At 42.1% G+C, this 25508-nt stretch overlaps 2 protein-coding genes across 8 annotated transcripts; one reads left to right on the forward strand and one right to left on the reverse strand.

Annotated features, from left to right (window-relative positions):
- Positions 1-63: 63 nt before the first annotated feature.
- Positions 64-15327, reverse strand: LOC119009952 (pyroglutamylated RF-amide peptide receptor). 3 transcript variants are annotated; one of them, XM_037081708.1, is made up of 8 exons: positions 15132-15327; positions 9125-9531; positions 7188-7253; positions 6309-6467; positions 5247-5308; positions 3626-3861; positions 2714-2811; positions 64-1545 (listed from the first exon to the last, which is right to left on the reverse strand). In XM_037081708.1, exons 2-8 carry the CDS (start codon positions 9528-9530, stop codon positions 1142-1144), a joined length of 1431 nt encoding a protein of 476 aa, XP_036937603.1. In that variant the 5' UTR covers position 9531; positions 15132-15327; the 3' UTR covers positions 64-1141. The 3 variants fall into 3 exon arrangements, with proteins under 3 accessions (XP_036937603.1, XP_036937602.1, XP_036937601.1); XM_037081707.1 differs by lacking the exon at positions 15132-15327 and adding an exon at positions 9608-9701; XM_037081706.1 differs by lacking the exons at positions 7188-7253; positions 15132-15327 and adding an exon at positions 12279-12413 and having other exon boundaries at positions 1142-1545.
- tbata (thymus, brain and testes associated) lies at positions 9532-24510 on the forward strand. Of its 5 annotated transcripts, none has more exons than XM_037081713.1 (11): positions 9532-9609; positions 15625-15700; positions 15793-15875; positions 15958-16184; positions 18095-18265; positions 18388-18476; positions 20025-20174; positions 20600-20681; positions 22513-22666; positions 22757-22788; positions 23924-24510. In XM_037081713.1, the coding sequence occupies exons 4-11, from the start codon at positions 15992-15994 to the stop codon at positions 24013-24015; spliced, it is 963 nt and encodes a 320-aa protein (XP_036937608.1). In that variant the 5' UTR covers positions 9532-9609; positions 15625-15700; positions 15793-15875; positions 15958-15991; the 3' UTR covers positions 24016-24510. The 5 variants fall into 5 exon arrangements, with proteins under 5 accessions (XP_036937608.1, XP_036937607.1, XP_036937604.1 ...); XM_037081709.1 differs by having other exon boundaries at positions 9544-9609; positions 22748-22788; XM_037081712.1 differs by lacking the exon at positions 15793-15875 and having other exon boundaries at positions 9541-9609; positions 22748-22788.
- The last annotated feature ends 998 nt before the right edge of the window (positions 24511-25508 follow it).

Consider the following 25508-nt stretch of genomic DNA (forward strand, 5'->3'; position numbering starts at 1 on the left):
TCAGGACTTCTTAGGAATGAGGTATAATGTCAAGATATGGAGTTGAAGATTAAAAAAAATAAGAACTGCAGAAAGTGCTTTGTTCTCATTATAAAGTGAAACATGATGTCCAGGCCTAATTTGATTTTAACCCAGCGTGTGCTGAAAACAAGGAAACAAGTTGTCATTGCTCATTTTATTCAATATAAATATATTCTGATCTGCACTGGAAAGAAGAAAGATGGGTCATTTTAAACAAGTGATCATCTTTTTTAAATTATCTTTAAAATCAACAACCTGTACAGAACCATGAATAAATTCCAAGCTGCCATTACTGAACATATAAATAGAGAACAACCTTAAAATATACACCAAAATAACAACATACACTGGAGACCCATTAAGACATCAACGTTACGAAAATATTGTCCACAACACCATTAAGTAACATTAATTCTGCAACCGTGTTATCCCCTGTACAGTGACGTAAGGGCTGTGTGAAGTGCATTTAACTAAGATTTAAAAAGCAATAAAAATGTCCAAGAGACTTCACAGTAAAAAAAAAAAAAAAAAAAAAAAGAGGTCTCACTATACGAAATAACGGTTTGCAACCAAGTCATTTTGCATGAGCTGAGTTGATATGTTCACATTCACATTCAGCGACGCAGTGAAAGCAGAGGCGTCATCTCTGTCATCCTTTGCTGAAAGTATGGCCCTGTTAAGTCATAGCCCTCAGTGTCCGTCTTTCCAGACAGTTTCCCCTGGTAACAGTTTGTACCCATTTGGGATGACATTGATTGTGTCTCCTTTTGACATACTCGCTGAGAGGTTTAATGTCCTGCGGACTTCAGACACATTCAACAGAAATGATTTTTGTGCTTCACATGACTACCTGCTGTTTTATTGTTTGACCAGACTTTAAAAGGAAAATTGCCTCTTTTCAGGACCTTTGCTTCCTTCCTTGCTGCTGCTCTCCTTAGCAGAATGAAACAAACACTCTCACTACTGGCCCCACATAGGTGCCTTCATGCTGGTAGACTTTTTTAAGCAGTTTGAACCGTAGCTGTGATGATTGCATCCTACACATCTGCAGCTGGTCGGGGCAGCAAACCGGAGAATAACATTCAACAGATAAACACCTGAACCTTGAACCCGTTCCAACTCATTTGACCTGGGAGGAGGTGTTTGCTGGGAGTTCTGTTTGGATGGTGGAGATTTTCTCACCCAGGCCAATTATTTCCAGCAAGCTCTCTCCATGCGAGGTACTTGCAGGGGCTTTCTCTGCAGAGTTCCGCTGCGAGCTGTTCCCTTCATCTGATTCAGGGAAGGCCTCTCTACTCTGAGGTTTGATGAACTGCACGCTCAGTCTGGGCGCCACCACAGCAGCACGCTGCTGGTTGCGTTTCCGGATGCATTTGGAGAGGGTGGAGACACAGCTCTTCTTGAAGTTCTCGTTCATGAAGGCGTAGACGATGGGATTGTTGAAGCTGTTGAAGAAGCCAATGGCCTGAACGATGGCGATGATCATGTTAAGTGTGACTCCGTCATATTTGTTCTCCAGGTCATCTGGACAAGAGACACACACAGAAACTTAAAGTTATAGCAATGTGCACTTAAAAGGACAGTTCACCCCAAAATCAAACACATTTTCCCTCTTACTTATAACGCTTTTTATCCATTTAAACTGATTTGTGCAGATCCGGGGATATCGACTGTAGAGATGTACTCTACTTTCAAAAACTCAGCAGCAAGTGTCTCTTTTCAGAAATCATGACTTGGTTATTCAGGATAATCCACAGAACTTCTTGCGAGCAGTTTCATGTCAGAACTATTTTCTGTACGTATCACTGCGCAGACAGATGCATACATCTACCACGGACGAGATGCTTGCTATGCATTACTATCGAACCCTCTGGTTTTCTTGTAAGACCCAGCCTACTCTGCCTTCATTGGTTCCATTCTCTACGCTTGGCTCAAACCGGTAACTCACAGTGTGGTTCTGTCAGTTCTAGTCTTGCGGTACAGTACAGCAGTTCATGAGTTGTGGTTTGCCCTGTCCCAGACTTACTCTGCTCCTTTCTGTCACTCATCCTCCGCTGCCAGAGTGTCTCTGGGCAAGACAGCGCTGACAGACCAGGCATCTGCTCAGGCTCGCTAGCTAGCCCAGAGACACTGCAGCTTATGACGGCCCAAGAGGTTGGTTTGTTCACCAGGGAAACAACAGCTCAGGGTCCACTGTATCAGCTCCTGGCAGTTTGTTTAACAAACCATCACTAGAGAAAACTGGCACAACCCACTAAGACCAGATAAGCAGTGAACATTCAATTCAGAAATAGACTCCATCTTTTTTTGCCTTTTCCCCTCAAAAAGACTTGGTTGATGCATTTAACAAATCATACTGGGACCTTGAGGCTGTCCCTCTGTGCTGTGTCTGGTGTGGGAGAGTGAAAGTAGTTGCTACAGGGAACAAACTGCTCTCAACAGGGTCTGTGGATTATCACGAGGTCATGACATCTGGAGATGCTGCTGTTGAGTTTTTCAAATATGTGCCATCTGGTTTCAAATTCTAGAGAAGGCAAACTTCTCTACAACTGGCATCTCTGTTACTCAGCAACTAAACTTGATGAATACATAGCACTGAGAGTAGGAGGTGAAATGTGTGTTTTGGATTTAAGGCATGTTAAGAGATACTTCGCATTATGCTCAATACCACAGGGATGCCAGCAATACTTACAGTACTCAAACAGCATGTGGACCGTGTGGAAAGGGGCCCAGCAGATGGTGAATAGCAGAACGATGGTGATCATCATTTTGACGGCTCTTTTCTTTTTCCTGCGGGAGGTGAAGGGGAAAAAAAGGAAAGAAACTCTGATGTGATGTGAGAGGTGACAGATCACAGCATGTTGACTCGTTACAGAAGGCCCAACAGGTCACACTATGGTAGCACTCTTACATTAAAGTTAGGCACAGAGCTACAGCAATGCACCCTCGCAATCGCACACCTGAGGGGACTGAAACCATTTTTAGCATTGTTCTTCCCCAGTTTAAGATGTCACTCAGTACCTATATAATGTTGTCCTCTCCCCCTTCTTTAGTCTCTGTGTCTCTTCTAAAAGGAAGCTGTCCTGAAAAGTCTCAATATTGTTGTTTTAGTTTGTTATTGTTAGTTTAGTTTTGTGGCTATATGATGTTGGTTTCTCTGTGGAGGCATATCCTGCAATGTATTGTTATCATGCGGTCAGTTCTGAGGTTGCTAAAACTATGTAAATTAGTGGTCTGCAAACTTGATCTCTCGAGGAGGGGTCTTACTCGGTGTCACAGTGTTTTAGACTATGGATTAAACTTACACTGGAATATCCCTTTAACTGTGTTTAATGATGCCCTCCCTGTCACATATAGTTAAAATTAATCTACATTGGCAGCTAAAAGGCAAGTGCAGGTTCTTTAGTCCCCGTCACCAGCGGGAGGATGTGATCCCTCACTGACTTACCAACTGCAAACGCCAACAACAGTTTCAACTGGAATTCAAAAAAAGTAGCCAAAACTACCCTGTGAGGAGATTATTCTTATATACTAGATATTTTTATATGCTGAGAGCGCTCAAACATTAATACATTGTGATGTGTCATTCCGCTATGTAACCTACCTTGAGATCTTATTGATCTCTCTGTGGTTCATGGTGTTGAGGACCGATGAGTCGCCCACCCTCTTACGGATCCACAACTCGATGCCAATGCGGGTGTAGAGGAACAGCATGGCCGCCAGAGGGAGCAAGAAAAGAGCCACCATGATGAAGGTGGTGTACACCTGGCGGTGAGTCAGAGAACGCCAACTCTCCTGACAGCACACATGGTAGTGATCATACAAGAAGTCGTACTTCACCTTGGGAGGGAGGACAGATGAGGTTTAAGTCCTGGAGGAACAAACAAGGAAGTTCGGGCGTGCAACTTCTGATATCATTTTGAAATATGTGTGATTTGGTGACTATTGAATAAATGATTACATTTTTCACAAGAGGATCAATATACTCAAGATAACACAGTTCGAGCATACACACACTTAACCACATAGAAATATTTAGTGCTGAGGTCAGATACTCTGCCCTTATGTCCTCTCTATTCATGGTCAAACTGATTTCTAATTTACTTTGTGCTTTGTTGTTTTTGTCAATTATTTGGTATCATTTTCTTTTGCTTTCGATATGATCTCCTGATGTTTCGTGTTCAGGTGTGTGTTGGCAGAGAGCTTCAGCACCAGCCAGTGGAGTGGACTTTTGTCTTTGCTAAACTCTTGGGACTGAAAGGTCTTGTATAAGAGGCAGAGGTCCACTGAGACAGATGGACCATGCAAGGCGATATTCAACAGGCAGTAATCAGCAATGACAACATCCCTTTACCAAGCACCAAGCAGAGTGCACAACACTGTTCTGAAATCTATTGGCAAGATTTTCAGCTACATAAATTACCATTGTCATTATAAGGAATTTGACTACAGTATGAATAAAACTAGCTCTCTGTTTTAGAAAAAAAGTTATTTCAAGGACTAAATTGCCAAGTCTGACAAAACAGCGATGCAAAACAAAAGTCAAGGAGTCCCAGATGTACAACAGTGTAGGAACACCACAGTGACACCAAAATAGACAGTTATGTCACAGCAAATAAAGCAAGAGAGCTATACATATATTCATACCCTGATTAATGCAAGGTGCCAGCCAGCACATCAGGAGTGGTTTGGGGTTCAGTATCTTACCCAAGGACACCTCAACATGCAGACCAGGGGAATCGACCAGTAACCTTCCAATAACAAGACGCTGGCTCTGCCCCTGAGCCACAGCTGCCGAGCCATGCTAATCTATGCTAACCTATGCAGGAAAATGAGATGGACTGACCATGTCTCTAGACCTTTCTCCACCAAAACATCTCGGATCAAGTTGCTGCACTTGTCAGTGTTGCAAGCCGACAGAGAGGCGGACTCTGCCCTCACGTCATTGATGCTTGGTATTCAACGGCAGTCTACGTCGTAGTCCAAAACCTCTTTAGTTTCCACCACAGCTCCCCCTATTTTTTTTCTGTTTATTTGGCTTCAAAAGCGAGTATATCTTTATATTCACAGTCTTGACTTTACTGCAGTTCATTGCTCTTCAATACTGAATCATTTTTTTACGATAGTCAGCCGTACAGCAAAAGCGTGATTTTTCTTTGCAGTCACAGCTAAAAGAGGCCACACCTAATGCCAGATAATGGCTCGCTGTGAAGGGCACCACTCACCTGTAGCTGTTGCACAAACAACATCGGCGAACCCACTATCACCGAGGTGATCCATACCAGCCCTGCGGGATACAGAGAGATAAAACATTTATACACACAGGCAATCTGTCTATAAGGCTTGTTTTATAAATCGCGTGCGGGCATCACGGCTTTGTATGTTCAGCAGCTGCCTCGGAAGTTCAAAAAGAGAAACCTGCAGGTGACTAAAACAAAAACAGCAGTCAAAGCAGCTGCACTGCAACTGAATTAATCCTTCCTGTAATTAACAGGCTGCCAATCATGACGAGTCTCCGTGAGGTTCCTCTTCTTTTCTTTGCTTTCAATGCCACAGGTCTGGAAAACTACACACCACACCTGCTGATGTAATGATGTGAAAAAAGAGGGAGATTTTCTGGTGTACTACACAGCTTATGACTCATTACAGCATGCTAGTTTGTTTTTAGGACAGTCTCTTAATTATATGACTAGTATTGATCAAATTTCAGATAAAAAAGAAAAATCCAGAACTCTTGATCACCTTTCATTACTAAAGAGCTGTGACAAATGCATGCACATTTCCTACAGCTGAAAAGTAAATGTTAATCGCAGAAATGAAAGTTATGGGCAATACTAAGGAAAAACTATATACCTAGCCCATATAAAACGCACCCTGTATAATATGTACAGTACTCTTTTCATTCCCTAATGCCTAATGAGCAATCTCTCTTCTTCTTCTTTCCCCTGCCAAATTTCAATGATGCTCTGTACGAGATGTGCTCATTAGGAAGCGGATTGGTCAATCCAGCTCTACTTGAAAGGATGCAAAAGAAGAAACATGTATACATTAAGGTTAAATCCATTCAAGTGGGGAGACAAACACCTCACAGCCCCGTGCAGCCTGGAGAAAAAACATTGTTGCTCAGCCTTTGTTGATTTTTTTTTTTTTTTTTTTAGCTTTAATTGAATTTCACAGAAGCAGAGAGGTCATTTGGCTGCCATTGTGAATGTGTGGGCACGTGGAAAAACACAAACAAACACATCCACTCTTAAGCATAACGAGACACTCCTCCAGACATAGAATACCTAGCATCTTGTATGCTCTTCTTGACGAGTATTGCCTCCTCATTTTCAGTGGGTAGACAATGCCCTGGTATCTCTCAATGGCGATGCAGGTCATGGTGAGGATGCAGGTCACTATGGCTGTCGTCTGCACAAAAGGCACCGTCTTGCAAACGAGAACCCCTGCAGGAAAATTGGAGGGGTGACGCAAAGAGGTAGTGAGCAGCAGCTGAGATAGTCAGGCACGTCTGTTTCAGTTCACATGACTCCTTTTGTTTGACAGGGAACAGAGGAAAAGCTGCCGGTTCAGTTTCGATGTCACTTCACCAATTTCTTTGGTGATTTTAATATTCTCACTGCACTATATCAGTGATCCACTAATATCATATACCTCAACGAGGTCTCTCAGGTCTTCTGAACAAGGCCGGGGGTTGGCTGTCCTGTGGAACAGCTGTCTCCCCCCTGGAGATCAGCTCAGTGAACCCTCTTGGCTCAGTCATATCACAGTCTTAGACCAAATGTCAGCCTCCGGGGCTGAATAATTAAGCCACGAAGATGTAGCAAATTACTAGAGTTTCTCGAATGGCCAGTTGAGGCTGGCTCCAAAAGCAGTTCAATCCCCAAGAGACCTCACGTTAAAATGCTCAACTTCACAGCAGAAATTAACATTCTTACAGCCTGGCATGAACGGAGTTTTGGTCTCCATAGCTAAATTCTCTAGTCACAGACACCGGTGTCTTGCATTATCGTGCGACAGCAGACAGTTGCTGGAGCTAGCAAGCTCTGGAGAAGACAGCAGGGAGCCCAGAGCTTATGGAAGATTAAGCAGCCTGAGTCGAGGACAGGACATAAAGTGTTTTATAAACTTCAGAGATTGAGAAGTGGATTTATCTTCACTCTCACCTCTCAATTGCAGTGAGCGTGGAGTTGCCGAAATCCACTGCAGATGTACTGGGAAAATGTACTTTTCTTGATGAACGTACAGAGAGCAGATGGGAGAAAGAAAACACAAAAGGATAACAAAAAAGAAACTGAGTGTCTGGTGACTGCTGAGTTTGGTCAGAAACAAAACTGAGCACAAACACAGATGCACACGCCTTCGATGCCAGTTGTAAACCTGCAGTCAACACAACACAACTAACTCAACTAAGCACGGACATTTCGGCGGTCAAACTTACTCAACAGATAAATCTTTGTAAGCCTGAACACTGATGGTTTTTTTAGCCTCGGCTAGCTTGGTAGCTTCGAGCAAGGTTTATAGATGTACTTAGGCTCTTCCCACGCTCCACCTCTTCGCCCTTTTTGATGAAAACTAGTGGAAACCTGTGGGTGATGTCATGGTGGTTCTGTCATTTAGTTTTGCGCGAAACCACTCGTCAAACTACATCATCTCATTTCCCCAACAGAGAGTGCAGACGTTCTCAATGTGAAGAACAGATGAGCAACAGACACAAACACTTTGTACAAAAACCTCATATTGTCGACGCATGTGACAGTATATAGTAAATATAAAATAAATATAAAACAAAAGTATGGACAAAAGAACAGCTGTCCATTGTTGTTTCTAAATGCCTAAAGGTCCTAAAGGTGTGTTTGCAGGAGAGTCTGGCTGATCTGCCTCAAACACTTCCTCTTGAAGCCAAAAGTGGAGCATGTGCCTGGTATACAAAAAGTGCAAAGTGCACGACCGCAACCCTGCCTCAAGTTTTAATTAAAAACCTCATAACCGCCATCCCTGATAACACTTGAGCACAGTCATGACACATTTCTCAGCCAACTAAGGACAGAGCTGAAACCCAGGAGACACCGAGCGACAAAAATATTCCTAACTGAAACTAATTGTGACTGCATTTTTAATAGGAGCGCATGCTTCGAGCTGAGCTTCTATTGCTACGATACAACACACGTCAGCTGTTCTGTGATGTGAAGTGCACATCTCTACACAGTGTCCCTGTGTGTATCAGAGGATGCGGTTACGGATACTGGCAATGGAACAGTATCTCATCAAAATTCCTTTCTGGTGCTTTGTAGAAGCGTATAGTATATAGTCTGGTTTCCATCACATTATCAGAACAGCCCTGCAATGCAGTGCAATAGGTTACAGTTGCATGACTGTACGTTATATTTCCAGTTTCTTGGTTTCTGCTGGCTTAAACAAAAGCTAGAAAGTGCATATATATTAATGAGGTAATAAAATACAACAAAATGTTTATTTTTTCCATATCTGAATAAACAAGCTACAGGGTCCCCAGGACACTGTTTTGAAGCTAGAAAGGTGGCAGGGTCCGCCACATGTAAACAAAGAAATTGTGTTGTCCTCTAAGATCAGTATATTCATTTGGTTAGTCATGAACACAAAGATGTGCCATTTATTAAGTTTGTTTAGGACTACATAAACAGTCATTATAGATATTTCCCTTGTGATTTCATGGTGCACATTTTAAAATGGTGCATTTATAACCCTTGTCTGCACTTGGGACAACTTTAAAATAAGAAAATGCAAACATATAGGCTACCTGATGAATGAGGACGCATACGACTGTGCGTCCTCGTTCAACAGGTAAATAAGAAGTGCAAACAAGACTATGCGTCCTCATTCAACGGGTAAATAAGAAGTGCAAACAAGACTGTGCGTCCTCATTCAACGGGTCGCCTACGTGTTTGCGTTTTCTGATTTTAAAGCCCTCCCAAGTGCAAATACGAGTAAAGTTGTTCACTTTGGCTTAAATTGGACATATGCTTACAGATTAGAACATCTTGGATCGAAATATTACCTCAATTTTCAAAATTGGCTCTTAAAAAAAACATCTTAAAAGTTCTGGGAAGGTTTTCGAGCTCACCTCCGAACCACTCAGAGGAGATGTTCTGCAGCAGGGTGAAGGGGATGCAGAAGAAAGTAATGAGAAGGTCGCTGACCGCCAGGGAGCAGATGAAAATGTCCGTCGCCGTCTGGAACGCCCGCTTCTTCACGACTATGTAGATGACCAAACTATTCCCGGCCAGGGCCATGGCGAAGATCACCATGTACATAATGACGAAGGTGGTCTTGGCGCTGTAGGGCAGCTCGGGGATGTAGACGAGCGGCTGGATGTTGTAGGTGCTGATGAACTCCTGCCGGCTCAGGTTGTAGTACTGGAGCATCTCCTGCAGCACCTCCGGGGTGATCTTGTTGCTTCTGTGTCCTGAATCTGTCGAGGCTGCCGCTGCCGCCGCCGCCGCCGCTGCTGCTGCTGTTGCTGTTGCCATCCTACAAACCAATGGCAAGAAGTCAGAAGTGGGAAAAACGATGAAGTGACAGAGATGAAATCTTCACTTGAACCCACAGGTGCGTCTCCGCGCTGCGCTGCTTCCTTCAGCCAGCAGGACATGCTGCTGCCTGCTGCAGCTGCTGATCTGTGCGTGTGTGTGTGTGTGTGTGTGTGTGTGTGTGTGTGTCTGCTGAGCTGGTGAACACCAATGACGGGTCTGCTGGTGACAATCTCCTTTGTGATGTATGAGTATGTTTTTCCTGCATGGTCAGTAGATGTTAGGATGCACATCTATTTACAGTGGACACAGCGGGACACAATGATGTTTTACTTAGTAGGGGAAAGTAACTAAGTATTTTTACATATGTGCTGCACTTAGGTGCAATTTTGAAGCGCTTGTACTTTTTTTTTTTTTGTATTCTGCTCCTCTATGGAAAAACATTTTAGTCAATATTAAGTAAATAATTACATGAATAAATAAATTATATGATACATTGACATAAACAAGTCAATAGTTCAATAAACATTAAACATAAAGACATTATCAAACTCATTTGTAATATTTACATAATTTACGAGGTGATAACTCATATTTATTTATTTCCATAACTGAATAAATAAGCTGTTCTTAGAGGAATACATAAGTAATTGTAATCCGATTATATAATACATATGTTCCAAAAAAGCTATTCTGCATAATGAATACTTATTTGTTGTACTTTAAAGGTTAACGCCACTCATTTTACATAATAGATTGTATTTACAGGTATTTTAGAGTACAACTACATATGTGAAAAAATAAGCTTTTGCGGCTCCAGATGAAGCTCCGTGTAATCTAATAAACTGCCTCCAGTGATGTCACTCTGTGGCTCAGCTGCATTGTGGGCAATGTGGGCGACATGTTTTGAAAAAGAAGAAAGAGCGGAATACAAATGCTTTCCTCGCTTGTTTTTGAACGGTCTAATGTGTCGTAAGGGAACTTTCCTTTTTCCCTCTTTTTTTTTTTTTTTTTTTTTTTTTAACACTGCACATGTATGAATGCTGGCAGCGGGGTTGTTATTCGTCTCATCTGAAAAGTCATTACATGAGTGGTAAACTGCAATTTCCCTCAGTCCAAACCTCTCAGGGGAGCTTGTCCTGTATCTTTAGCGCTTTGGGCTCCTTTGTGATTCATTCACATGTTATTTTGACGTGCTGAGAAGTTCCGTTTTAGGGAGGTGCAATCATTGGTGTCACTGTTAAAGTACACCTCTATTCAAAGTTGTTCTCCGGAAGTCTTTTATATAACTGCTACAGCGCTACAGAACTGAGAAGCTCAACTGAGTTTGTTCCAGTTCATACTTTACCCCGCTTTTGCTCCATTAAGTTTCTTTTAATTTCCTCCCAGGGTCATGAGCTTGCACAATATTTGGTCTGTTTTCCTGCACCATGAAGATGTTTACTGATCATTTTCTTTATGCTGTGTCTCGTTCCAGTCCAATCTGGACAAAAGCCTCTTATGTCACATCAGAGTGGTAATTCATCTCCTAACCAGCAGCCGTCACTGCTGAGTTCTTCTGCACTGCTGCTGCCACTTAAAATACATATTCCCCTTGCCAATCAGTCACAGAGTATATGCTGAGGAGAGATAACAGTTTTGGTTCCTACATCAAAGTTCTGCCCAGATTGCCAAAAAATGGTTTAATAACCGGACGGATATTCTCGGATTGAGCAACTAAGTTTTGTAAATCTAGGTGCTGTATCGTAGGCAACTAGACTTGATTCAGTAAATTTTTTTGGCTGAAGAGGTGGCAGGGAACAGGTTGAGTGAGAGGGGGAGTGACATGCAGAAAAGGGCCCCCAGGCTGGGACTTGAACCCAGGGCTGCTGCAACAAGGACAAAGCCTCTGCACATGGGTCGCCTGCTCTACCCTCTGAGCTAAATGCCGATGTTCAGCACATGTTAAATGTACCACGGTCCTCATCTTTAGTTTCAGTTGCTAAATATCAGGAAATACAAAGTGCAAGTAAGGAAAACGCGACTATCATATCAGACAATTTAATATCTGACCGGATGATGGCTCTAGTTGAACAGTTCATTCAACGTGGGGCTTTAATGTCCGAGACAAACTACGTGAAACTCCGTCCAATAGTTGATGAGCATTTACTCAAAAGGTCAGATTTCAGCTTCATGGAGCAAATGTCAGGGGATCAACAAAGCCAAGGGGCCACATCCTTTCGGGGGACTAGACCTGACAAATCCCACTGGCTCATGGTGCCATGGCGACACGAGTGTAGCAGTGAAGACAGATGGGTCCAACAGAGCCGCACGTAAGCTCTGATAAGCAGTTGTTCAGCTGTTGCTGAATACATGAGTTCAGGGGGGGGAATGGTTCTATCAATCTCAACAAAATCCATAAAGCAAGGCCAGTAATTTTATAAGCTGTTTGAATTCAATGCCATCCCATAGCTATCATGTATCATTTTACGTTGCTGAATGAATTTAACTTTTAACATCAAAGGAAGATGCTTGTTGCTGAGCTTCAAAAGATGTCAAAAGGTCTCTGAAGTCCTACTGAAATTTTCAGTTTAGGGAAAAAAAAAATCTCAACCTTTTTAAAAATACTTTCATGTGATATTTTCAGAGTCAAAAGTTAAAATATATAAATTAAAGTATTCATAGAGGATGGAATAACAAGACAGGTTATTGGAAAAAGGAGGAAAACACGACATGAGGTTAAAATGGGTGCAGTGACTTTAAAGTGACCTGGCAGACGATGAGAAGTCCCTGAGAGTGCGTTTCAGGCATTGATTTTCTGATATTCTTCCCCACAGATGACTCAGCATGCAACTGGTGTCTGAAACTGAAACAGACCAGGCTGCCTTTTCCTGAGGCTGTGACTCACTACAGATGTCGAAATAATGGAGCTCAGGGAGGCAAAAGAACTGCAGTCAAAATCGGTGGGAAAAAAAAAAGCTGGTGTATAAATTATTTATATAAAAGAAAATAAAAACAAGTTAGCTATGGAAGGTAGAGCAATTCTAGTCAAAGGAAGTGTTGAAGTCAACAGCGCAGCAAACGATAATGCAAAAGTTAAAAAAGCCAGCTGTGAGGGAGTGGTAAAGATAGATAAAAGAACATTTGCATTAAAGGAATCTCCATTTTGGATTTGATAAGTTATTTACCATCCAGCCTTTCAGAGCTCAGAACAGTGGGACAATATTTAATGATTTCACCAGATTTTCACATATACTGTTCAGAAAACATGTCCTGGAGGGGGCTTAGAAAATGTACAACTTTGTTCGGGAGAGGAAACGGATGCAAAAGTAACTGAAGTGAAAGGATGTTGCTTGTCGTTTCCCTCCAAAGTAATACATGTAATCGATTTCGGATACGACGCCCCGGATGCCTTTTCAAACAGTTTCTGTATCTTTCTGGAAGGTTTTGTGTAACATACCATCTGGTTTATAACATTTGAAATATCTCAACATTGCTAATAAACTTTACAAAAAAGAAACCTCTTTATGTAACAGAGATGGTGATCATGATATGATTATGTTATTAAAGCAATTAGCTGGAATACCGCGCTGGGGATTAATGCTGTGAGGAGCCAAGTAGTAGAAGTTACTCCTGCAGCAACAATAGCATGACCCCTTACTGACTTCCCACCAGGAAATATGTCTGTAAACGTGGAACGCGGACAGAAGCACTGCTGCTGGTAATCTCCTGTGATTCTTTTCTAGTAATCATTTGATAATTGTATGCTTTGAAATAGAAAGAACGATGTGGGTCGCGTTTATTGGAGCACACAACCAAGCTGGAGTGATGAATTAACAAGAAACGCACACCAGCACTACCAATTAATTAAAATGGAATGATGGTGATATTTCCTGCTGATCTGAAATCAGCTCTTTCTCTGCTGAGTGAACAAAGACTATGGCAGCTGATCCACCACCCTTCACAGTAAATGAGGGGGGAAAAAATTGCTCTTTTGAGTGGTAATTCAGAAGACCTGAGAAAAACCGATGCTCTTCAAATGGACAAAATGATGGGTCTGACTCACACAGTAAGCCAATTAAAGGATAATATTGTTATCTTACTTCAGAGAGTGACCTGTTCAAGTGGCATTCCTTAGCTGAATCGTGATTCACCACTGACTTCGTCCACAGTTTGGGCAACAAAATAAACAAAATAAATGTTGTGAGGCTTCCCAGTTGCCAGAATAAAGAGTTGGCATTGTACATTTCTGCAAACCGTGAATACGTTACATTTGTATGTTTCCTGTGTATCATATCAAAGTGCAAAGAAAGCACAAATTACATTTGCAAAACAGGCTCATTACTTTGGTTTTAATTCATTTGAAGGGAAAGGGATTATTTCTAGCATAATTAATATTCATTGATTGCCATCTTCCTAAAATCACGACAAACTATTAATGCATATCACGCATGGCAGACCAGGCGAAGCGCAGAGAATGTGTTCCTGCATAACACAGTGGCCCTTTTTTATAATTCTGTCTACATACTTGATGCCAGCGTGTCCACAGTCCTCATGAGTGTCCTATTGAGCAGCAGACAGGAACTTGTTAGCTGTGATGCACAGTTTCACCAATCACTTCTTTCACCTGCTGGTAATGAGCTTTGTCTCAAGAGAATAACCCCCCATCACCCAACAGGACTCTGATGTGAGACCATTCTGCAACCCCCCCCGCAATTATCATCTTTTATGAACTTTTCTGTCCAGCTTGTGGTGTGGCTCCTTGTATTGCTGTCAGCCTGTTGGTCCTTCCTCAACTTAACGAGATCACATGATCATGTGGCTGATTCACAACCACACTGGAAATTAGGGATAGCTACTGTATATACAGTATAACAACAACATGTTCACTCTAAAATGATAATTCAGAGTATCGATCCAAAACACATCAAGAAGGAGAATGCATCACAAAGGAAGGCTGAAGAATCGTCTAATTACCGTATACTTTCCATCATGAATGAAAAGAGACCCACTTTCTCCCTTCTTGTTTGTCCATCCATCTATCGACTTTAATCACTTTATCCCTTTTTATTGGGTCACGGAGGCTTTTACTGGAGCCAATCCCAGCTGTCTCAGGGCAAGGGCAGGGTACAAGTTGGCAGCTCATCGCAGGGCCCTTCATTGATGCAAGGAGCAAGTTGGGGTTCAGTATCTTGCTCAAGGACACTTCAACATGCAGTTCAGCTCAGCCCAGGAGAGCTGAGATTTGAACCAGTGACCTTCCGATTGCTAGCTGACCCACTGAGCTACAGCCGCCCACATTCATGTTTGTCATCTGGCCAAATGACACATGCTTGAAAAAAAAAAAAAGGTAGAAATATCAACTTTTTACTTGCAATGATAACAAACTGGTGAGTCCAGATGTTAGGCAAGTGTTGTATGCCCATAAGCATACCCTCCATCTTTGTAGAATGCTAACGTTAGCTATTTAGCAGTAAACAGAAGCAGAAGAAACAAACAACAAAGTGGTAAATTAGAGTGACCGGGCAGTCCATAGATAGCCCCCATTTTTGGTGGTGTGGCCATGGCTGCAGCTTAGAAAAACACTGCAAATTAAATAATATCTTTCTTGACAAGACACACCGATCACCAGAGTCTACCGGTCTCAAAATAGTTGTACTCAGAAGTTTCTTAACAGCTTTTTTTACGACTTGCTCACGCTAGTCTTTGAGAAAACTGCTGTGGAAAAGTCATCTGGAATCCAGCAAGTGTCTGATGAATCCAAAAACATCACCAGAAAACGTCTTTACAAGCCAGGATGACTGACTTGATGCAGTTAGCCATTTCAATGTAAATTCATTTTGGGGAAGAAATTTAAATCAGAAGACTGATTTTTTACTCTGCCTACACATCCTAAAAAAAACAAACTCCCTTTGTTTTCGTTACAGAATAAACAGAATGAATAATAATTCAATTTTAAATGAGATGAGTCACCAGGCTGGACATGACCGGGTTGTTTGATTAAACATATAATAGTTTAACTCTATTACCCTTTGCATATGAATGTCCCATCTGAATGAGCTGTCTGAGAATTCCAATCACTCATTGTGCTCGGATGCCTTTGTTTCTTGTTTAGTTCAGGTTTCTTAGCAACAGAGGCAACACAGAGCACGGAGGACCAAAGGTTTTGAGCCAGAGCCTGTTTTTCAGAGGTAAAGTTGATCTTCAAAGTTCTGTTTTTAAATCGCTAATGTTATTTTTCTGGCAGAACATGAAACAGAAATGTGTTGTTCCATATTGAAAGTTTCGGTGGCGGACTCCCCTGGAGTGAATCAAGTCTCTGCCCTGCTCCTTGTTGGATTTTAGCTTTCAAGTGTCTGTACGCAGGTGTGGGATCAAAATATTTATATTCTAGTCACATCAGAAAGGGACTTCAGAGGTTTAAAAGCTTTTTTTTAAATTCCCTCAGATTTAAATCAAACCTCCAGCTCCGATTCCAAGAAATGTCGATAGCACGGACTCCACACTCCCGGGCGACAACAGGAGCGAGGAGCCACAGTCAGACCCCTCAGGTGCCATTCACCGCCGAATTTGCCAAGAAGCTGATGACAAGCAGTCCGCGGTTTGGCGCCTTGAGTCACCCCTCGTTCTTCTCCCGACACAACCCTCATCCGAACAGGGTGAGGCACATTCAAGGTGAGCGGGGTTGATTTGAAAAATAAATAAAGCCCTGCCATACGCTTCTGTCAGTTGCAGCAAATTGATGTGTTTTTCTCATTTATTTTTTTTTAGTACAGATGTAAGAAGGTGTTTTGAAAATGTATTTATTTAATGTAACTGACTGCAATACTTAGGGAGCACAATGAATACATGAGGTAGACATATTATTGGTTCCCAGCCAGTCAAAATAGTTTTCAGTACTTATTTGCAAGATAGTTTGGATATTTGAGATGTGTTAAACTTTGGCACACCGCTGCTTTGAGCCAAATGCTTACAATGACAATGCTAACATGCTAATGTTTAGCACATATAACGTCAGGGGTATTCATCTGCTCCAGCTCCTAACAGCAGTGAAGGAAACATAACACCTGAGCTAATTCTTGTCCCTTTTTCTGAAGTGGGTTTCCATGTGTATAATTTTTCCATCTGCCTTCCTTTGAAGCAACGCTAAACATTGTTAGTTGGGGGTCGAGTTTGAAATAGTAACCAGAAGGTAACCATTGTCAAATCATTGTCACAAGCCTCCTTTTGCTGCTTTGTTCACTTGTCAAACGTCAACGTCAAATTGGAAAAATCAGGGGATCAAATGTTTTACAATTAATCTCCTGGAGACCAGATGTTTGCATCAAATCTCACAGTCTGTCAAGGGACTGTGAAGGTACAACATGGACAACCAAAGACATCAACCTGTCAAAGTCAGGGGATTTACCAAAATTGCTAGGACACAACATCAAACGCGTATGACTGTACAACATTTGCTGCCAATGCATTAAAGTAAACATTGGGATAATTCCCTGGTGGTGCTTAAGAGGAAAGAATCAGTGGATAACCAAACTTTGTAGGATTCAGCTTCTGGGCACCATTAAAAAACATTTTAAAATTGGTAGAGCTAGAGAAAAAATGTTGGGCATCACCAAATGCTGGAATCCACCATCTGGGGACCGTGAATGTCAGTACAAATCGTCCTGGCAATCCATTGCTGTGACCAGAGTGGTGGTCCAACAAACAGACAGACCGCATTGACATCCTGGCTAAAAAAACTATGATAAACCCCCTACCTGTGCAGAACCAAAGGGGAGATTGGGCCTGGGCACAGCTGAGCATTTGGCAGCCAATATGTTATCACCTTACAAAGTGTATTTGATGTGTTAAAGGATACGTTCACCCAAAGTTGTGGTCCACAAAACAATGGGCACCAGAGAGCCATTTTAAGTATTTTTTTTTCAATACTTTAAAACATCTTTTGGGCAAGGTGAGTTGAAAATGACTTTTTCCTTCCACTGTTGGATGAACTTATCCTTTCAGGAGATTATGTGTTTAGGTCTTGCTCCATTTTCCACAATTATTTTTTTCCTTTGCCACTGTCAAATACTGTAACCAGAAAAACTGTTATCAACTGCAACATACTCTGAAAACTAAATTCCTTTAACACCTTCACTCACACTGAAGAACCACAGTCCATTTAATCACTTGTCGGAGCCAAATTATGTCTAATGCATCGATTTAGCTTCAAATGATTGCACAACTTTGCTTTAAAACCAACAGCTCCTTATTCCGACATTGCTGTGGAAGCATCCGATCCTGAGATGAGTTCTTCACAGGTCCCCTGCTGTGTAAATGAAACTTTTATGAGTGTAGCTCTACAGGCACCTGGAATAGAAATATGGTACATGTCAGACGGGCCGACATTATTTGCAGAGAGGAAGTTATCGCTAGTATTCATTGGTTTATGCCCTAGAGGTTTCTCAAGACGTGGGTCTTTGGTATCAGCAGGAATCTTACTGGTTGCCCCACACCTCTGAGGCATTTCAGCCCTCCTCTTTCTCTCTCTCTCTCTTTGTCTATCTGTTTCTGTGGGTGCCTCTCTCTCTTTTTAACCTCCCCAGGACTCAACGGTCGTCCTGTGTGCATGGTGAGGGATGACTGGTGTGTCACCTCATCATTATACCCTCACCCGCTTCTGAAGAGCCACATCCTCAGGAGAGCGGCCAATCCGTCCTTCGCTTCACCACTGTCGGAGGGTCTTTTTGGAGTCAGAAGTAATAAAAGCAAATCAGGTTTGTTTACACTCATACACACACACACACACACAGCGGCTGTAATTTTCTCATTACACCGCTAAAGAGGGCTTCAAAGAATCCCGCTGAGCTTATGTAAATTTTTGCTCATTATTTCGCAGCACTGTTTTCAGAAGCCTGGAGGGATGAACTGAAAGAACTCGCTGCAAAAGTCAGTTCGGCTTCACAGGCACAGACGGAGAAAAAAGAGGTACGACATGACTGTAATTACTGCCACCCACTATGGCCCACCCATACGCAAACCCTTCAGGGTTCAAACAAAGAATACTAACCAAGAACAACAAACTACTACTTGCGCTTTACCATGATATAACTTGTGTATACATAACATTTGTCAAAGGAGCCAATGTGACGCTAACTTCCTGATAGCCCACAAAAATACAACATCACCACAGCACGCTGTCATCAGATGAAAAACGGCGTCAGACAAAAGAAATCTGCAAAAGTCACTGCATGTTAAGATAAGATAAGATAAGGACTTTATTAATCCCGAAGGAAATTGCTGAGATAAGGACTCAAACCAAGTTCACCTTTCTGCACGACAGTAGTGAATGGAAACACTACATGCATCTTCTTTAGCTAACCTGGTTAAAATCTACTCCACATTTGGAAAACTTATGTTACCTTATGTTATCAAAAGGCACATTTCAAAATTAATCTGTTGCACAAAAACAGTGAAGGAGACGATGAAACAAACTACTGTAACAATATGCTCTAGAAAATTACGTTTTAGAAACACCGGCTAATTACTAGCAGTTAGCTAATGCACACTCTCAGAGCTTTTTGGGAGCTGTGTATGAAGAGCTCTCAGAGCACTGATGATACAGAGGCTCCCAATCACTTAAACAATCACAAGAAATTCATCACAACATATTGCTTTGCGCAGCCCAGTGCATGCAAAGTGTTACGAGGCACGTTGAACCACCTTGAGACCCTGCAGCTGAGGTCACTCCATCCTTGACATGCCTCACACAAGAGAGAGGGGCAGCTGAACTCAGCTCGATGCTGCACTCTGCTACCCCTCTGTGAGGATGCTGCCCTTTATTCTCTCTTCAGTATGGACCAAATCACTGAGATATACTGAGAGAGATACTGAGAAAGTGCAATAATGCTCTGTCAGGAAGAACTGAGGCTGTCCCATCAGGTTTGACACAACACTGCATCAATAACTTCTATGTCTCGGGGCGTCCTTGTGGCAAACTAGGAGAATATGAGACTAACGTCTGCAGAGGTGGCTAGAGAAGCATGCTGACCAGAGTGGTGGACCAACAAGCAGACAAACCGCATTGACATCCTGGCTAAAAAACTGCCCAGCGCCAAAGGGGAGATTGGGACTGGGCACAGCGGAGCATTCGGCAGCCAATATGTTATCACCTTAAAAAGTGTTTGATATGTTAAAGGATACGTTTACCCAAAGTTGTGGTCCACAAAACAATGGGCACTTGTAGCTTCCAGACATTACACCAAAGAGCCATTTTAAGGGTTTTTTAAAAAAAAAATATTTTAAAACATACTCCCTCTTCTCGCATGTGCCAAATTATTTTGGTAAATTCACCCATAAGTCATCAGATGCTATGTTTAGCTACAACTGCTATTTTTTTAATTGTTAATGTGACACTGGCTGCTCTAGATGCTGATCGGCAAAGCGCCGACATGCTAAATTATGGCGTTGGAAACGGTAAACATTCGACACATTCAACAGTGGTTCTGTATTGAACAACATGGTCTTGTTTTCTAGGAGCAACCAGAGGAAGAATTTGTGCGCCGAAAGACTCAATATTCAGCTGAAACCGGGAGAATCATTCCTCCACCCGCCAAGTCTTACCAACGCAGATCTCATTCCCAGGGCCTGGTGTACCCTCAGCTCTTCCATGATCAAGAGCTCATGGTGAAATACTTCATCCACTGATGTCTAGCTTTCCACCCACTGCGTCATTGTAAAACGTTTGGGCCTCAAATGAAGCAAAGCTGTGTAACAAATTTTTTTTACAGAGATGAAGGATTTAGCTGCAGATTAAAAGCAGCTTTCTTAAAAATAAAAAAAATAAAAAAAATAATATATATATATAATATATATATATATATATATATATATATATATATATATATATATATATATATATATATCAAAGTTCTCTGGAGCTCACAGCTTTTGCCCAAGGTTACGCTGCATTCACTTTGTTGCTGGAAAAAAAAAAAGCTCCCATCTCAGCTCTGTCACCAGGAGGTTATGAAAAATGCAAATATAACTTGGACACAAACATTTGTGGCTTGCACACTAATGTTGTGCTGGTCTCGCTGCTCTCTTGACAGGTGCTGGAACTACTTTGTCAGATCCTGCAGACAGACTCCCTGTCCACAGTCCAGCAGTGGCTTCTGCTCACAGGCCAAAGAGGTGAAATTGAAATTTTCATAGATGAGAAATTTCACTTTGTGCACAAAGACAGCAGACATCACTATCACAGGAGAGTAACACAGTCCTTTATAGATCCTGAAAAAAACATTTAAGGCACTGCATACCAATTTGTTATAGTGCATATTGTTATAATCACACAAAAAACAAGAAGAGCTCTGATGATGCAGAGGCTCCCAATCACTTCAACAATCACAACAAATTCATCACAACATATTGTTTTGGACGGCCCAGTGCGCACCCAAAGTGTTACGAGGAACGTTGAACCGCCTTGACACCCCAACACCAACCTTGAGTTTTTGACTGTCAAATGAGGACGGAGTAATGGAAAAGCAGCTGAGGTCACTCCATCCTTGACATGCCTCACACAAGAGAGAGGGGCAGCTGAACCCAGCTTGATGCTGCACTCTGCTACCCCCATGTGAGGACACTGCCATGTATTTTCTCTTCAGTAAGGACCAGATTACTGAGATTTACTGAGAGAGCTTGATACTGAGAACGTTCAATAATGCTCTGTCAGGAAGAGCTGAGGCTGTCCCAGCAGGTTTGACATGGAGGCTGCATCGATAACACCTATGTCTTGGGGCGTCCTTGTGGTAAACAAGGAGAATATGAGACTAACATATGTGGAGGTGGCTAGAGAAGCATGTTTGTAACCTCAGGGTTGTCAGATAAATCCCCCAAAAGCAAAAGGCAGCACTTGTGAAGGGAACATCCTGATTTTCATGCAGCTTGACTGGCATGTACCTGCCCTAGTGGTGGCTGCATGAGGGGTGAGGTGTTAATACAAATAAGAAGGGTACCAGCCGCATAGAGTAGGACACCTGCGGCATCATGCATTCACGGTGAAACCATTCCAAAGTACTTTCTAGCATGTAGGGTCACCTCAATGGCATGGCATTATTTTGTTCAACTTAAAGAATGCCCAATAATGCTCTGCATTACATCTCCAGTGGTATACAATTAGTAATGTTTTACTGCAACCTGAGTCACTCTATAAGCCACTTTATTATGTTTTTATCTCCAAGAGGGCACTACTGCTGCATGTTCAAAAACAATGCGAGCCAAAACAAAACTGTTGGGTAATTTGAAGCCAATGTACACATGAAAAATTGTTGTATTGAAATGTGATCAAATTACAGCATTGAAATCAGGCTGCAGAGGAACACAGGAGGGAAAGTGGGCACTGGGAACACAGGTGAGCAGGAGGTAGACACAAGAGGATAGACTAAGAATTGACTAACATTTAATTTCTGAGCTTTCTGAGACGTAAACCACGATCAGTTAATGCAGTGATGCCTTTTTGAATACAACTGACAGAGTAATAATAACTTAAGTAATAAGTAATAACTTTGTCCTGGGGGCATGGAAACGGTGTGAGTTAGTGGAGCAGAGGGATCGAGATGAGGTTTGTGGGGTTCACATTTCCTCGAGATAGAAGGGGGCGTTGCCATGGACTCACTTGTAGTCAATCCTGGCGTAGGTGGGAAGCCAGTGAAGTGAGCAGAGGATAGGTGTGATGTGTTTGCACTCTCATCAGGATCCTAGCAGCACTGTTCTGCACATACTGGAGCATTTGGATGCTCTTTCTAGAGGTTCCACTGAAAAAAGTACCTGAATTAACTGACATTTTAATACATTTGAAAACATTTTATTTCATTTAATTACTTTTTAAATTGCTTTTTAATTGCATCTATTAATACCGTTATTGGATTCGTACAGCGACAGAGCATGTCACTCTGTTGCTGCACTGTCGATGAAAATAATCATTATCTTCATATCTGTCTCGGTATTGATGCGGTGCTCCCCTCAGAGAAAGACTTGGTGATGGGAATGATCAAACAGGCCCTTGATGGTGTTGACCCATCAGGCCATCATCAGCACCTCCAGGCTCTTCATCCCGGTGCTTCTCCGCCCGTATATAGTCCGTCATTCGACCAGTCATGGAGGAAACCACAGAGAACAAGGTTGGGAGTTTGCTTTTCATCTTGTTCTCCCTTTCTAAAAATCTGTCAAACTTATAAACTGTTCTTTGTTTACCTCCATAGCTCACACAGAGTGAACCGAGCTTTCAATGTGGACAAGCCAGGTAACTACATGTGCCACTCCTCTCATTCTTGGTGTGTTTTTAGCATGGTGTTTGAACATTTGCTTCCTCTCGCTGGCTGAAGCAACTTTCATCTTTCATCTTGAAACGCCATCAGAGTAACTGTGTGTTCTTTCCCTTCTACAATAAAGTCTATAGGACCCGAGTCTCTTTTAATTTGGCAGCAGCCTGTTTGATGGCACAGCAGGTGTTCCTGGATCCCATTGAAACCCCCTCTGCCATCTCCTGTTTTGAAATGTTCTTTTTGAATTTCTCTCAGTTATTCCTTCATGGTCAGAGTGTCTTTGAAATGTTCTTATTCACAAAGGCTTGTAGGCGGTTGGAGGGAGGATGCCACCCCCCGTTGTTAACCTGCCATCAGAAAACATTACTCCTGAAACGCCTCGTCAGTAGTCCAGCCTTTAACTGCGTGACTTTGTGACATCACACCACGATGCCGTTTCACACATCAGCTTAAGTAATGCCTAGCAGCTAGTTTGGCACGTGAGAATTAATTTAGTACGGCTGCTCTGTTAGTGGTGCTGGGCCAGGCGTGTGTGAGCTGACCAATCAGAGCAGACTGGGTATGGCCATATTACATATATAGCAGCAGACACCTTTGTTACAGTGCCTGTATAGTTTGTTTACCATGAGTGGCGGTTGATACCTTCGCTATATCGAAAATATCAGCCTCATCACTATTGTGCCACATAGTATTTCTTTTCAGTGCGAATGTATCAGTGAAAAAAACAACAATTTGAAAAAATATAGGTTTATAAAGGCAACTGTTGTAGGGAGAGGAGGAAGATAACTAGATTGAATGAAATTGTACAATAAAAGATATAAACGTTTTTGTCAGTGCATCCTGTGATAATGTTCTTCGGGAGATGCAGCTAATCACAGCCAACAAAGGTTGTTTACAGCATAGAGAAAGCAGGCGGCTGAAAAGAGCTCACAACAGGCGACAGACAGTGCTAGCCAGTACTGAACCCATGACTGCACTTCTGAAAGCTTACGTAACAATTTTCATTGTCTGCTTATTCTATAGAACCTGGAACAGATTAACCAGTGGAAAATGTTTGGTACAGTGATGACTGGCTTTGTACTGTTTGAGTCTGAATCTATCTTTCTTTTGCAGAGAGGATCGGTAACGCAGAGGTCCTTGAAGTCCACGTGGCAGCTCAGGATCATATGGAAGATCCTCCACCTCAGCACACAGAGAGTGTGTAGAGTTCCCAAATTTTCATCACTGGCGACAACTGTGTTACAGTGTTCCTTGGAATGATGATTGATTCCTCCATGACTTTTGCATATATGCTTAAAAGATGTTTCTGAGTAACAAAAAGAATTAATCAAAATTAATGAGAGGACACTAGGGTTAGGGGTTACATCATTTGTGGCCTATAGCACTTCTGGATGATCATGTTTTCTGACTGAGTAAACCAGAGTGGTAAGTTTATCAAGTGTAGCCTGTTGTTTAAAGGGATATTAAGTGTAGATTATGACTGGAAATGTTCATGTGGTTTTGCGTTAAGTGTCTTGACAGCTATCAGGCAGATTGCCTTGAATTTTCCTCCCAAAACTTTTAATTCATCCAAAACATACTTTGGTTAAACAAAATTACTTACATCACTTTCAGCCCTGGATTTGATGCCAACAGGCAAATGTCATCATGCTAACACGCTAAACTGAGATTGCAATAAACATTATACCAGTTTAACATCAGCAGTGTCATCGTCTCCATTGACTCTTCTCCAGTACAGCGTGGTTTTTCATTATTAGCACGTTAGCAGGTAGCTAACAGCATCAGTCTTGTTTTGAAACAAAACATGGTGGCTTTGTTTCCTCATATAAAGGCTTTTTATTTCTTGAATAATGCTTACATAGAGCAGGTGACTCTTGGGTGTCATCACTGAATGTGGGCTGTTTATATGAGCCATTTGGCACCTATTCCCGCCGGTATTTTTCTTCCTTCCTCTCTACACTGGAAATGGTAAGTCACCCTAACATTAACCTGGTTGCTAACAGTAGAAAGGTAAATGAGCTAGCCACCAGGATTTAGGGCATGGCATACAATGAGAGCTGGATCCAGCGTCAGAGGTGGTATCCCATTCATATAAAAGCTGCCCAGTGGTGCGTGAAGTCAAAACAGTTCGACATCCTGAGTATTAAATCAGTGTGTGCACTAGTGACTGCCAGCTGAGCCGGCTAACTTCTGGTTTAGCCTTTGGCTAGCGTTAAGAGAGATGAACTGATTTGATTGCACCGCTCTTCTCTAGTTTGCTGAATGAATCAAGATATGACAGTGACACTATTCCCCTCTTTCTCCGTAAAGGTTAGAGACCTAGCGTACATACACACATTGCACATCAGGTTGGATCTGGCAAAATATTATCAAGATCAAGCTGACCTAATCACACAGTAGCAGACTGAAGGAAATGCCACAATATCAGAGATCATTTGCAAAAATGGCTCAGACCGTCATGCTAGTGCTGGTTTGTTCTCTTTCAATAGAGTAAATGCCAATGAAAACACACAGTCAGTCCAAACTGTCGTAATATGAAACAATTATAAATTCAGTGATCGTAGAAAATGATGAGTGTCATGATGGGACTGACTTGAGAAATTGGATTTTGAAGACGGTGACATTCAACTTTGGCAGCCGACATTTTTCAAAAGTCAGGTCTGAAAGCAAATGAGTGCAGGGCACAGAGAACAGGTGG

Source organism: Acanthopagrus latus, chromosome 20 (assembly GCF_904848185.1).
Source record: "Acanthopagrus latus isolate v.2019 chromosome 20, fAcaLat1.1, whole genome shotgun sequence".
NCBI classification, from domain to species: Eukaryota; Metazoa; Chordata; class Actinopteri; order Spariformes; family Sparidae; genus Acanthopagrus; species Acanthopagrus latus.

What these genes read in the sequence shown, in the direction of transcription:
- tbata (XM_037081712.1), top strand. Translation starts at nt 15,992, where the DNA reads ATGTCGATAGCACGGACTCCACACTCCCGGGCGACAACAGGAGCGAGG. An exon ending in CAGGGTGAGGCACATTCAAG is followed by an intron (nt 16,185 to 18,094) that starts GTGAGCGGGGTT and finishes TAACCTCCCCAG; the next exon opens with GACTCAACGGTCGTCCTGTG. An exon ending in CACAGACGGAGAAAAAAGAG is followed by an intron (nt 18,477 to 20,024) that starts GTACGACATGAC and finishes CTTGTTTTCTAG; the next exon opens with GAGCAACCAGAGGAAGAATT.
- LOC119009952 (XM_037081706.1), bottom strand. Translation starts at nt 12,358, where the DNA reads ATGCTGAGTCATCTGTGGGGAAGAATATCAGAAAATCAATGCCTGAAA. An exon ending in GAGATCAATAAGATCTCAAG is followed by an intron (nt 2,812 to 3,625) that starts GTAGGTTACATA and finishes CACCTCCCGCAG; the next exon opens with GAAAAAGAAAAGAGCCGTCA. An exon ending in CCACATGCTGTTTGAGTACT is followed by an intron (nt 1,546 to 2,713) that starts GTAAGTATTGCT and finishes TCTCTTGTCCAG; the next exon opens with ATGACCTGGAGAACAAATAT.